At 36.6% G+C, this 14,601-nt stretch overlaps 1 protein-coding gene across 1 annotated transcript in view; it reads right to left on the reverse strand.

Annotated features, from left to right (window-relative positions):
- Window positions 1-14,601, reverse strand: part of SLC9B2 (solute carrier family 9, subfamily B (NHA2, cation proton antiporter 2), member 2) — a 61,046-nt gene that overhangs the window by 45,110 nt on the left and 1,335 nt on the right. Inside the window, exons 2-3 of the mRNA XM_008580907.1 lie at window positions 3,995-4,126; window positions 2,881-3,061 (exon numbers count right to left, since the gene is read on the reverse strand). Of these exons, the coding sequence (XP_008579129.1) occupies window positions 2,881-3,061; window positions 3,995-4,084 (271 nt within the window). The 5' untranslated portion in view covers window positions 4,085-4,126. The remainder of the gene's footprint in view (window positions 1-2,880; window positions 3,062-3,994; window positions 4,127-14,601) is intronic.

The raw sequence follows: 14,601 nt of genomic DNA on the forward strand, positions 1-14,601 counted from the left end.
GGGTCAAAAAAAGAAAAAAAAAAAAAAAAAAAAAAAAAAAGAATACTTATATACTGAATGGGTACAGGAGAGAATATAGGACAAAAGTAGTCTTGTAAACCTGAGGAGCAGAAGTACAGGAAAACAAGTAATGAGGTGTTTTCCTATTATGAGCCTCATTTTTCAGGCAGCTTTATGAACAATGATTACAAATTTTTAAAAAATGAACCTCAAAATCACATCATTCATTTTTATCCTTTTAATATGTCAATCCCTATCTGCTTTATTGTAAATGTTTTTAACTAGAAATGTATCATAATTTGAGTGGTAAAAGTTTAAAAAAATAATAATAAGGACAGAAAAGGTATTAAATTATCTGTTGCCTTATCGGCTAGTGTATATTTTGGAACCTGGTTTTCTCTGTGTGCTCTCAAGTTTGAGATTTCCTTCCATGCTAATTTGAACCTTACTTGATTTCATTAAAAACATATCCAGAGCCTAAAGTATAACATATTATATTTGGATTTCATTTTCCCAGATGAAAATGGTATAAATGTCTTTCAGAGCTCACAAATGGAGCATAACTATAAAGAATTGAGTCTCACCTTTCAGTAAACATAATATATATGGGAGGCCATATATTTACTTTGATGATGCTGTAATTCTGCTACACAATTTTTGAAATTGTCTTTAAATTCACCTCTATTGTAAGACTCAAATCTATAAAACCACTAGAAGACAATATAGAAAATAGCTCCATTACATCAGTCTGGGCAATGTTTGGATACGACCACAAAAGTGCAGGCAACAAAAGCAAAAATAAACAAATGAGATTATATCAAACTGAAAAGCTTCTGCACAGCAAAGGGAACAGTCAACAGAGGGAAGAGACAACCTACAGAATGGGAGAAAATATTTTCAAACTGTACATCTATCTGATAGGGGGTTAGTATCCAAAATATATAAGGAACACAAATAACTCAATAGCAAGAAAACAACCCAATTTAAAAATGGGCACAGGACTTAAACAGACATCAAAAGAAGACACACAAATGGCCAACAGATATATGAAAAATGCTCAACATCACAAATCATAAGGGAAATGCAGATTAAAACCACAATGAGATATCACCTGACACCTGTTAGAATGGCGATTTATCAAAAAGACAAAAAAGATAACAAGTGTTGGCAAGGATGTGGAGAAAAGGGAACCCTCGTACACGTTGATAATAATGTAAACTAATCATTATGGAAAACAGTATGATGGTTACTCAAAAAATTAAAAATAGAAGTATCCTATATGATCCAGCAATCCCACTACTGGGTTTATATCCAAAGGAAAAGAAATCAATATGTTAAAGATATATCTGTACTCCAATGTTTATTAGAGCATTATTTACAATAGCCATGATACAGAATCAACCTGTGTCCATCATGGATGAATGGATAAAGAAAATGTGGTATATACACACAATGGAATATTATTCAGCCATCAAAAAGAATGAAATCTTGTCATTTGTGACAACATGGATGAATCCTGAGGATATTACATTAAGTGAAATAAGCCAGGAACAGAAAGACAAGATACTGCATGATCTTACCCATATGTAGAATCTAAAAAAGTTGATATCATAGAAGCAGGGAGTAGAATGGTGGTTACCAGGGGATAGGGTGATTGTGCAGGGGGAACGGGGGGCAGGGCAATGTTGGTCAAAGGATACAAAATTTCAGTTAGACAGGAAGAATAAACTCAAGAGATTTATTGCATAAGATGGTGACTATAGTTAATAATACAGTGTAATCTTGAAAAATGCTAAAATAGTATATGTAATGTGTTCTCCCCACAGAAATGATGACTATGTGAGGTAATGCATATGTTAATTAACAAGAACTAGTCACTCCACAATGTACATATACTTCAAAACACCATGTTGTATATGGTAAATGCACACAATTTTATCTGACAATGTAAAAAATAAAATAAAATAAAATTTTTAAATCTCTAAAAAAATAAAGTATCTTCTTAAAAAAATTTGCCTTTATAGACACTTTTCAAAACTCTTCTTTTTCCTACTATATTGTACATCTCCCTCCCAACATACACAACACAAACACTTGCTTTTTTAACAAAAATGGCCATTATTGAATCTGAACATCCATCTATTTGTCAAATTGATATCCAAAGAATAACCTTTGGATGCCTCCCCAAATCAAATCCATTCCTAAAAGACAAATACAAGAAGTTTGTGGAAAAATAGAATTAAAAGATAACACAAGTCTTTCCATGAACTTTTTGAAGTACCCTCATATATCCCAACACTAAAAATATTCAAAATAGAGATACCCTCCAAAAGAAAAATCCCCAAATTGTTTTAAGTAATGGCAGCTCTACTGGAATAAATTGAATTTCAGACCAAAATCCTCACTTATAAAATGACAGGATTCATTTGGAAGGATAAATTGGACTGTGTTTGCTCAAATATTAGTTGCATCACTTAACAGTAGTAACAACCAATTATTTATGCAATGCTCCTATGTAGCCCTTAAGTAATCCTGTGAAATTACTCAGATAAAGGAAAAGGTCCTTGATCTCTATTCTTTTCCCTTCCTGCTGGCTTGAATGGTGATTACACTGATCTTGGAAGCTCGGGTTGAAAATGGTGGAGCCCTGTCAGCCTAGACCCTTAAATGACTGTGTAGCAAAGCCACCTACCGCTGTTCACCTAATAGTTTTTATGAATGAAATTTTTTTTTTTTTTTTATGAATTGGTCACCTAATAGTTTTTATGTGAGAGAGAAGTAAACTTTTTGTTCTTTAAACCATATTATTTTGGAATCTCTCATTATAACAATTGTATCTTCTACCTTCTCTTTCTGAATTAATCCTTACCATTTACATACCATTTGTTATTACTCTGTCCAGTAAACCATGTGGAGGGCAAGCCAATGTTTGTCTCAGTCTTTGTAAGTGATTTGATTCAGTTGGAGTTTCTTGTAGTTTTTTTTCACTGCTATTCAAAAGGTTACTTCCTTCTGTTGGTTCATTTCCATTTACACCTTTGAGGTTGATAACTGTCTCCTCCTGTATTTAGAGCAATTTTTAGAAATCCTTAAAAAATTGTATTTTCTACACATTTTCACAGTTACTGAGTCATCACATTACAAATTAAATTTCCATTGCTAGAAACAAGGATAACGCTTTGTAAGGAAAATGCACAACTTTATTACTAGCTAATCAGCCAATGTTTGGAACAGAAGTATTTAGCACAGTCTCTATTTTTACTATTATAAATGTTCGAATCACATAAACTTTCAGTATATTTTGCAATACTGGATTTAAAAATATGCATATTTAAGATATAACTCGGGGGCCGGCCCGGTGGCGCACTGGATGGTGCGCCGCTTGGGAAGCGCGGCGGCGCTCCCGTCCGAGGGTTCGGATCCCATATACAGACCGGTTCCCACTCACTGGCTGAGCGAGGCGCGGGAGCAACACCGAGGCTTGCAATCCCGTTGCCGGTCCCCGGTCCGGTACGGGGGCAACACTCAGGGTTGCGATCCGTTGCCGGACACGGAAAAAAGACAAAAAGACAAAAAAAAAAAAGAAAAAGATATAACTCGGGGCAATAGTTGGTACATATAACAAAGTAGTTCAGGAAAAGATAAGTATCTGTGGTGAAAACCAATTCATATTCATTCATCTACTTGAATTTAAGCAATAAAAAGAGAGAGGGAAAAAACCCAAGTCATTTTAGGGATTATGCCAGAAACACAAAGCTTTTCACAGGCTCTCCATTTTTCCATCCTCAGGTAGGGTCGGTTGCTAATGACTCTAGCTGGGAAAACTGGTAGTCACACCTGCCCTGGACTGTATGAGTTTGGGGATTAAGAATGGGGGAAATTGTTAACAGAGTAGTAGAGAATAAAGAGAACACAAATCTGTCACAGCTGGAAATAACACAGTCCTCTCCTTAAAGCAATGGCTGGGATGGTCTGTATCTGATCATAGATTTACCTGCGTTTCTTGATGCGCAGGGGGTGGGTGATTCATCCCTGTGGATGCTTCTGAATCTTGACATTCAATTGTTTCATCTTCATTCCCCATGATTTATAATTAAGAAGATGGTAGAGGGAAGAGGAACAATATCTGTTTTGAAAGAGAAATAGTACAGATATAGAGCAGCAATTAAAACTCTTTGGATTTCAAAGATTTTGGATTGTTCTTATTTCTTCTCTTAGAACTCGGAATGAAGAAAATATTTTAAACTAGACTATTCTTAACTTTCAATTGCTGATCTTTTGTTCAATTCCAATACATTATCCTCATTCTTATCTACCTTTTTACTTCTCTTGAAGAAGCCCTTGTTAACAAATCACAGTTTTATGATTTCTTTCCCACCCTGTTTTTTGAGTTATACTTCAAAAAATGTGGAGCAATATCACTATTAAGTTGTCCTTTCTAATAGGCCAACTCGATGAAGCAGGAAAGCTCCAGGTAACTTTCCAATGTTCATATGAGGAATGAGTCACCAAAGGGAAATCTCTGGATTCCATCATTTTCAGAGAAACCAGTGTCACTAATTCCCTCCTGGTTTTTCTTCTAAATTAAAGTTAAAAAAATACACCACCATTGATTGAGTAGCCACAATGTCTTAGACACTGTGATAAGTGCTGTGGTAGCCACCTGCTAGTCATTGTAGGCAATTCACAGATTACCAAAACATTTTTGCTCTCCATAGGCCTACAGTATACTAGGAAAGATAAACTTATACCAAGTAACTGAAAAACCTGTCAGGCAAACTATAGGTTGGCTCAATAAATACCCACTTCAACCCATTCTCCCTTGGCTTCCCATGCTACAGAGACTGAAAAGCCAAATACTTCAATTCTTAGCCACTTTTGCAGCTAGAGGTGGCCATTTGTCACAGTTCTATATATGAGACATAAGTGGGAATCCCTGGGGAGCCTTTCCAAGATCATACTTTTTACTCTTTGCCCTCTAACGTTTCCCTTTTTCCTTACTAGAATGGAGATAAAATGACTGAAGGAGCAGCAGCCATTTTCAACCATGAGAATAAAAGCTCTACACTTAGGACAGTAGATAAGTAAGATAGGAGGGGCTGTTTCTTTGATGACTCCTTGAGTTGCTGTATCTGTCTTGGATTGATAAGCTTTGAGATAATTGTTTAAACCACTATTGGACAAGTTTTCTTTTTAGTAGTAACTAAACATTCCTAATGCAACAAGTACCATGTATATTATCATAGAGGTAGGTACAAACTACAAACTTTGATAGAACTGAAGAGAAAATTATGTGAGAGAAGGGAAAATCTAATGTAACCCATATTTGAGTGCCTAATATGGGCCAGGCACTATGCTTAAAGACAAGGATGAACAAAGGATGAATGTATTCTCCTAAAGCCATCAGAACTATGCCCACGACCACCATTAAATTATGAATGGATTAATCCATTCACTATGGCATGGTCCTCACAATCTAATCGCCTCTTCAAGGTCCCACCTTTCAATTACCATAATAGGATTTCCCACCCTCTTAACATTGTCACAGTGGGGATTAAGTTCTCAACATGAGCTTTGGGGGGACAAACATATGCAAACTATGTCACCTAGTAAGCAGGACAAAGTCTTCCCAATCTTGAAGAATTTGATTCCATTGCTTTATTTAATCATACTTTTTAACTTCCTTCTTTCAAGGCCAACTTCTTGACCAGATGGATGTAACACTCACCACTGTCATTTCTTCACCTTTCTTATTAGTAGAATTACATAGAAATTCTTGAGTAGTGTCAGTAGAATCATCTGTTTTATGAAATTCTCAAAATCATAATACCAAGGTCCAGGGTTCAATCCTTTACCCACCAGCCACCAAAAGAAATGAAAACAAAAACAAAAATAAAAAACCTCAAAATCAGCCAATTCCAATTCTGCCACTTATGAAGAATATTTTTAAATAGTTGCCAAGTATAAATGATAATTTCTAGTAGACATAAACTGTTGGTTAAAATGAAGCCTTTGAGGACTTCTTTTATTAGTGTTATTATGGTCCTTTTAAGCAAAAACAAGCAAAATTTGGTATGTAATACAGTACACGCTATCCGTGGGAATTTATATACTTTTGTGTTCCAAAAAAGTTTCCCTATTCCCCCATAATCTCCACCATGGATGCTAAAGTACCTATATGAGATCAGAGAAGTACTGCAGAAAGAAAAGGTAAAGTGAAATAACAGTCTAAATTTTAGTAAGTCCAGTAAAACAACTGATCAGTTCTATTCTCTGCTGTGCTTCCATTTCCAAAAGAGCATTTAATATGTACCTGGTAGGGGAGATACCATGATCACAAAAGCATTTAAACTACCTGTCCCACTTGAGAAATGCACTTAAAATTAGGAAAATCACAAAAATGTTACCTTTACTTAAATCAACCATGTTCATGGTATTTACCATTCCAAGTCATTGGGTCTTAAAATTATAATACTATGTCCCCTATTAAGAAGTCGGTTTTGGCAAAGAAATCAGAAAATATGCAAAAATGATCTATGAAGAGCTATGAGAAATGTCATGAAATCCCTGGTAGAAAGTTTATACTCCTTACAGAGAGGTTTTTAATGCCTCACTTAGAGCCCATTAACTCTTACTTTGAAAACAATTCTAATAAGTTCACTTATCTGATTTTTAAACCCTCAGAAGATGTTATTAATTAAAATATAGGAAAATATTGCTGTGGTACAGGCAAACTGTGAACAGCATGAGTGATGGCTTACAGTGAAAGAAATGGGAAAGACAGCAATCAAAGACTGTGAAATGTGGGGATAAATATATTTGCAAAGGGGGTAACAGTAGTTTTTGCCTGCCAAGAACCTTTCTCTCCCTTTTTTTGGTAAAGGCATACTAATTTTCTTTGGTGAAATCAATGCCTCCCCTATTTTCTATCCACGTGGTTCATATGAGACTGCCATTCTCACCTCCCCAACTCCCATGCCTCACCAATGCTCCAGAGATGAGGACAGCCCGGGTCAATGAGGGGACTCCTTCCCCTAGTCACATTGATGGTTTCAGGCATGAGCATGTGACCCACACCAGGTAAATGAGTCAGCATGGAGTGTTTACCAGGCCCATTGGAGGGTTCTTAAACATAGACTTGCTATTGAAAATCCTTGTGACACACAAGACAAGCCTTGCAAAGAATGAAATGACCACAGAGCGAAGCAGATTTTCAATATGGAAAGAGAGAAGACAAAGTTCCAAAGTAACTACCACATTGTTTGTACATCTGGAAGGGGCTACTTTTCATTTAGGTGAGCTAATAAATTTCTTTTATTAAGCCAGCTTGAGTTAAGTTTCTGTCATTTGCTACCAATGAATCCTCAATAAGAGCCTTCACAACTAAATTGGCCCTGAAGGATTTCCTGTGTAATAACAGATGTTTAGAAAAGTGATTCTGAGGGCCGGCCCGGTGGCGCACTGCTATAGTGCGCCGCTTGGGAAGCGCGGCGGCGCTCCCGCCTGAGGGTTCGGATCTCACATACAGACCGGTTCCCGCTCACTGGCTGAGCGAGGCGCGGGAGCAACACTGAGGGTTGCGATCCCGTTGCCGGTCCCGGTCCGGTACGGGGGTGACACTGAGGGTTGCGATCCGTTGCCGGACACGGAAAAAGACAAAAAAAAAAAAAAAGAAAGAAAAGGGCTTCTGAATCTTCATGAAATGAAAAAAAAAATGTAATAGTTTCTGTTTAAAAGGCATTGAAATATATAGCACAATTTAGAGACTTTCTTTAAGGCAAAGGTTAAACTAAACAAAAATTTGGTGTTCAATAAAATAGGTGTCAGTTATTCAGAAAATTAAAGTGAAATGCTTTGTTTTTCAACAGTGCTGATTAAATGAAATATTGTAGGTAATGGACCTATTTTCTCATTGTATTCATGGAAGTCTCTTAAAACCCACCTCTAGACTACTTCCTTGTTCCCACAGAAGGTTCAGGAGAGCTGTTAAGAATCTATTTGAGATGCTAAGAGTCTGGGATGGAAAAATTAAAAAGTGGGCAAATGTAGAAAAAGTAGATAGTTTTCAAGTAACTAATAATCACATATTAATGTAATAATAAAAGTTGGGAAGGTCTTTAGAAATTATCTAATCCCACCTCTTTAATATTCAAATGAAAAAACTAAAGTCTAGAAAAGCTAAATAGCTTTTCTCAACTAATAAGTCAATATCAGCCAAGTCTCATAGTAAAACTGTATAAAAATTTAGAGAATGAGATAGTTCTTTAATCTATATCTTTGACTTCATGTAATTTCTACCAAATCACTTATATTTTTGTCACAGTTTCTGCTATAATATTTTGTTTAAAATCCCCCTCATATATACCCGTATTCAAGTGTGAGTTTGAAAACACATTTCAAAAGCAAAATTTTATTGTGTATCTTGTATTATCTTCTGCTTTACTCCTTCTCATTATTATGAAAGTTATAGAGTTTATTATAAGCAAAAAAAAGGTTGCTAATCCATTTAGGTTGTACAACATTGGTGACAAAATAAATGGAATGTCTATTTTCATGTCAAATATTGTCTACATTTCTGAATTATTAGTCAAGTGACTAAGTGATAACTTGCATTTAGGTATGCCTTAGGAGTCTAAGGATTAAGGAACTTTTCTTTTTCAATATATCTGGTAAAACTGAGATGCTCTGGGTGATTTTCATGCATCAGAAAATTATACTGAGAACTAGGAAGGCCAAGTACCTTTTAGATAAACACCGAAAGTGCCTATACACAGAAGCAACAGAATTTTCTCTGCTTCTCAGTCAAGATAGTGCATTATTTAGACTGATACACAACATGTAAGTTATATTAGAAAAAAAATTATCCTGCTTCATATGGCAAAATTTTATAGATCTCATAAGTTTAGGAAATAACATTAATTTAATCAAAGTTCTATGGCTCAAATGCAATTTCAATGGAAGAGTGAGGTCATAACTAAGCCAAGATACTTGGCTGTTAGGACTGTTGTGATTATCCATTCGCTTGTAGGTTTGTAGGTCAAGTGTTGTCTAAAAATATGTGCAGAGGCTGTTGGCCATTCATACATCTCTTTAGCATACCCAATATTCAGAATTTCCTACAGGACTGATTCACATACTTAGAAACTATCTGGCTTAGTTTGAACTTTATTTGCCAGTATTAAGGACATATGCCATCAAAATTATAGAGCTGTAAACTTGAAAGGAACAGTATCCTTAAACTTTTCTCCATACCAGAGAGAAAACTGCATTTACATCAAGAATATGAGGAGTTCTATATATGTACATGTATCTAAATAAATAGGGGGAAAAGTCTGTATGTAAATAAATAAGGAAAAAAAAAGTTTGCCTTTGGGAAGGAAAATAGAATTGGAGTGGTTAGACTTTCATTTTTATTTTCTATATTTCTGTATTGTTAAGATTTTCACAATAAGATTTTCTTGTGCAATTTAAAATACATTTCTAGAAAGAATCTTGTGCAATTCTTAAAGCTTTAGAGAAAAGAAAATGATATAGCTTTTCTTGGTAATAATATTTTTCACAGATTCATTCTAGTAATTTGATTTTAGGTAACTTAATTCCACCTGCCACAATTTAAGGTCATCTTTTCTTTTTGCGGTTTTCAAAGAAGATAGGGATCTGCCTAGCATCTTTGATAGCAGTAGTTTCCAAATATTTTCAGTCCAAAAATCTTTCATCAAATGAAACCTTATCCTAAAATCCAACAAACGAAACAGATGAAGGTGGACCTTCAAGGGCCCTGCCCACTCACACCGATCCTCCTGGCAAGTGAAGCATGCTTTGGAAACCACTTCTGAAAATATGCTTTCGTATTTCAAGAAATTTGTGTTAAATCAGCCTTTTCTTTTTCAGCTTATCTTACTAATCTAAATGTTTGAAAGTGTTTTCTGTAATATTCCAGAGGAAATAAAGGAACTATCAATCTGCAAACGACCACTGGCTCTCAATCAAGTAAAATATACTTACTGCTATCAATTCAGTCACTGCTAAAAGATCATTGCACAGATAAAGACTGGTCATTCTTGTTATTTACTGTCTGTGATATGGATAGGATGACATTTAACAGGGTAATCTTATTGAGAATTTACATATTACTTGCTATGGTTTGAATGTATGTGTTTCTCCAAAATTCATATGTTAGAACTTACCCCCAATGTGATGATATATTAAGAGGTGGGGCCTTTTGAAAAGTGATTCACTCATGAATGCTCCACCCTCATGAATGAGATTATTGCCCTTATAAAAGAGGTTGAAGGGAGCAGTAAGGAATTCATATCAGCTTAAAACTTTCTTTGACAATTAATTACTGAAATGACTAAGACTGTTTCCCTGAATGAGAACTACCTTACTTGAAAGTGTTAGGTGTATTAACCACATGGGGCCAAGTAACCAAAGGAAAATAATTTGCTATTCTATTTGGTTAACTGATATAGTGATTTGGTTGACATAAAGTAAAACATTATATAATGACATATGGATAAAAAGAAATTATCCCAAGGTAACAAGTGATCCAATACTTTCTTCTTTCCTCTTTAATCTCTCTCCCCACCAAGGGCATATGTATTTATTGAAAGTTTAAAACATTATTTTTAGGCCTACTAAAATCAGAATCTCCAGAGATTGGATCTCCCCCAAGTGTGGCAGACATGACTTACTGCCTACCTGAAAGCCATTTGCCCAGGTATGCCAGTGGCTCCCTTCCCCATCCATATGGTAAGTCGTGACTGGTCTAAATCAATCTCTGTGACACCATTCCTGTTTGCCAGTTCTTGATTCAGGGCTGAATATGACTCATTTCTTGTCAATGGAATCTGTAGGCAAGGCTATGGGAAGTGTTGGGTAACATTTTTCTTCTTAATGAAAAACAGAGAGGCAAGAGGAAAAACCTCCTTTTGTCTCTAAATGTCTGGTGGGTGGATTGTGGTTATGGGTGAGGTTACGGGTATGGTTATGGATTGAGGTTATGGGTGCTTCTTGGCACTCTAGCAGCCATCATCCCCTCATGAAGAAAAAGTCAAGATTAGCTAATGAGAAAAGTCAAGATTAGCTAATCGGAAAGCAACCTAGAGCCCTGATATCATTGAGCTACTGAATAAACCCTGGATCTGCTTACCTTCAGACATCTCATTGTATAAGAAAATTAAACTTTACTTTTGAAGGGGCTATTGACCAAATATCCTATTACTTGCAGCCAAAAGCATCCTAACCAACACAACAGGTGATTTTGAGGCAGAGCCAGATTTGAGTAAGCCTGATATGGAGCAAAAATGAACCTTTGGATTATAACCTTTGGCTTATATCTCTCTTGCTTCTTGACACAGTGCAAAAATCTTCATAGATAATGAATGATCAGAACATTGCCTTGGTATTGGTATTCCTCAAAAATGTCCAGAAAATAACATTTTAGAAGTTAAAAATTAGTGCCAAGGTTTTCACTACCATTCTTTCACTACCATTCAATAGAAATTATATAGATTGCCAGGTTATATATTTCTTTCTTCAACCCCTGAAGTTTAACTGTAATATTTAAAAATTGAATGAAAAAAAGTTGGACTTATAAATATATGATTCTTTTAAAAAATTCTACTCATGAATCAAATAATACAACAGCAGCAACAAAACACCACTACCACTGCAGCCTGGAGTTTCATTTCTTGCTTTTTCTACTTGGTAAGATTCTAGAAGTCATTCAAAATTTAACTCAAATGTCACCTTCTCAATTAGTATTTCATAACTCTATGTAGACTAACTCCCTTTTTTTTCTCTCTGAGAAATCATTCACTCATTTAACAAACATCTATGAAGCTCTTGCTGTGTTCTAGTCCTTGTTCTGGGAATTCAAAGTGAACGGTCTTACATATTTCCCATACTCAGAGCTTGCTATCTAGTCAGAGAATGATAGAGAATTCTTAAACAAGCATTATAAAGTATGGTAAGTTTTAATTTTAAGCATGTGAGATAGCAACCTCGTCTCTTAACAACCAGTGAAGTTTATAGGACTTTTATGGGTTTCTGTGGTATGTGTGGCAAAAGAGATAACATGATTAAGATTCAGTCTCTATCCTTTAAGGGAAAGACAGTGACTTTTTTGTGTTCACCAAATTACTGGCTGGGCACACAGATAGTTGACATTTCCCAGTCTTCCTTGCAGGTCCTTGTGGCATATGACTGAGGTCTGGCCAATATAGAATGTGGGCGTAAGTAACGTATGCTATTTCTAGTACTCACCCATAAGAAACCCCTCGTGCAATCCTCCACATACGCCTCTCTTTTTCTGTCCATTGCTGGAAACTAAGGACTTTAAGGTCTTAGAGGATGGAATTTGGATTCCTGAATCATTGAGTAGAAAGCCACCAGCTGAACACCTGATTGGACTTTACATGAGTGAGAAATAAGCTTGTACTGTGCTTAGTTACTGAATTTTGGAGTTTTCTTTGTTATTGAAGCTAGCATTGCCTTAAAGTAGTTTAATTAAGATATAAGAAGTGCAGACATAGTTAAGCAGGGGAAAGGAGGTATTTCCCTGCTTGGCTGGCGTCTGGTGATGTTGGAATCAATTCTTGAAAGATGACTTAGTCTTGTAAAGAAACTAGAGAAGATCATTCCAGGCAGAGAAACCATAGGAGCAAAGGGTGAGGTATAAAAGGAAGGCCCATACAGGAGATTCTATGCACATCTGTATTAACTAGAGTATAATGTACAATGTGTGGAGAAGTTGGAGGAAAATGGAGATGAAAACCCTGAGTGTAAATCCTCGAGCTGTTGCCTCGTAGTTGGGACATTTTGGGCAAGTTACTTAACCAGTCTGGACATTTTTGTTTCATCTGTAGAAGGTGACAATGCCTGTGTTCTCAGAATCCTAAAATAGTGCTTACATGGGGGTACATCACGGGGTCCCAACATAGCACCCCCCCTCCTTTATCTTCCTTTTATGAGATATTCTTTGAGAAAGAAGCCATGCTTATGCTACACCAAAGAGTGCAGATAAAGGACACTGGTAAATTCAAATCTTTTAGTCCTCCATATAGACACATAAAAAATAAAATAATTAATTTTTAAAAAGACAAACAGCTTTTATTATGTTGACAGGACATATTTAATAACTTTATAAAATTGTTAAAAATTCTCTGAACTTATCATAATTGCAGTTTCCTTAACATGTATGACATATGACTATAAACTCTTGAGAATACTTCCTCATTACACAAGTGCATATACAGACAGCTCCATTTTCCTACATGCTATGTTTCCAGGGTTTGTGTGAAGATGCAAATTCCTTTTTTTTTTTTTTTCCAACCGGTAAGGGGATCGCAACCCTCGGCATGGTGTTGTCCGCACCCACGCTCAGACAGTGAGTGCACCGGCCATCCCTATATAGGATCCGAACCCGTGGCCTCGGCGCTACCAGTGCCACACTCTCCCAAGTGAGCCACAGGGCCGGCCCGTAAATTCTTTTTCCCAAGAGGAAAATCTGTTCTATCACTGGGGTTTGTATACCGACCAACAGTCAGCAGAATACAAATTATCAATGAGACTAATACACCATTGGTCATGAACTAGATATTCAATAATCTCTTGTTACAGAAAATATTTTGTAAATGTTTTTAAATGAAAAAACATCTCCCATTATATTTGTAGAGCAAGAGACTTCAGAAATCTAGTCTAGGGCCAGCCCGTGGCTCACTCGGGAGAGTGTGGTGCTGATAACACCAAGGCCCCGGGTTCGGATCCCATATAGGGATGGCTGGTTAGCTCACTGGGTGAGCGTGGTGCTGACAACACCAAGTGTTAAGATCCCCTTACCGGTCATCTTTTTAAACAACAACAACAACAACAAAAAGAAAGAAATCTAGTCTATGGGTAATAAATAAATGCCTTTGGGGTCAGGCAGGTAATAGGTAATATGGTAATGTGGTAATGTCTATAGCAACTGGAGAGAGCCTAACCCAACTGAAGGCTCTCAAATCACCACAGGCCCCTGGGTCCAATCTCGTGGTTGCACTTCCTATCTAAAGAAACTGAGAGATTAGGTTTCGATGACTCTTAGATGCTACATAGCAAGCATATCAATCGGAGTCAATGCTGAAAACAGAAACCACTCCAGGTATTTTCAGCAGAGAGACTTTATATAGAAAATTAAATGTTCACGAGATTGTTGAAGGGCTAGAACTGCATGGTCTAGGCTGAGCCCCCACAGATGACTTCTAGAACACTTAGTAACTTGAACCATCAAGGAATGTACTATTTTTGTCACAATCAGGAGGCTCTACAGGGCCTATAGAGTTGAAGAACACCACTATAGCTATGACCCTGAGAAGCTGGAATCTAGAAGTTATCTGGACAGGGAACACAGAATATATTCACCACCTCCCTTAGCTGTCTCTTGACAGCCACAGAGCTGGTGATTGAACATGGTAATGCTGAGTCTGGCTGTCCCTGCTGTTATAAGTGCCTCTCAACACCCATGCTCCTGGAGATTGGACACTGGCATTTCCTGGACCTTCCTGGCCAGCAGAAAACAGCCAAAAATAGCAAGAAGATGGCCTCTGCCTCCCCGTGCTT

This window comes from Galeopterus variegatus, unplaced genomic scaffold (assembly GCF_000696425.1).
Source record: "Galeopterus variegatus unplaced genomic scaffold, G_variegatus-3.0.2 Scaffold88, whole genome shotgun sequence".
NCBI lineage: Eukaryota > Metazoa > Chordata > Mammalia > Dermoptera > Cynocephalidae > Galeopterus > Galeopterus variegatus.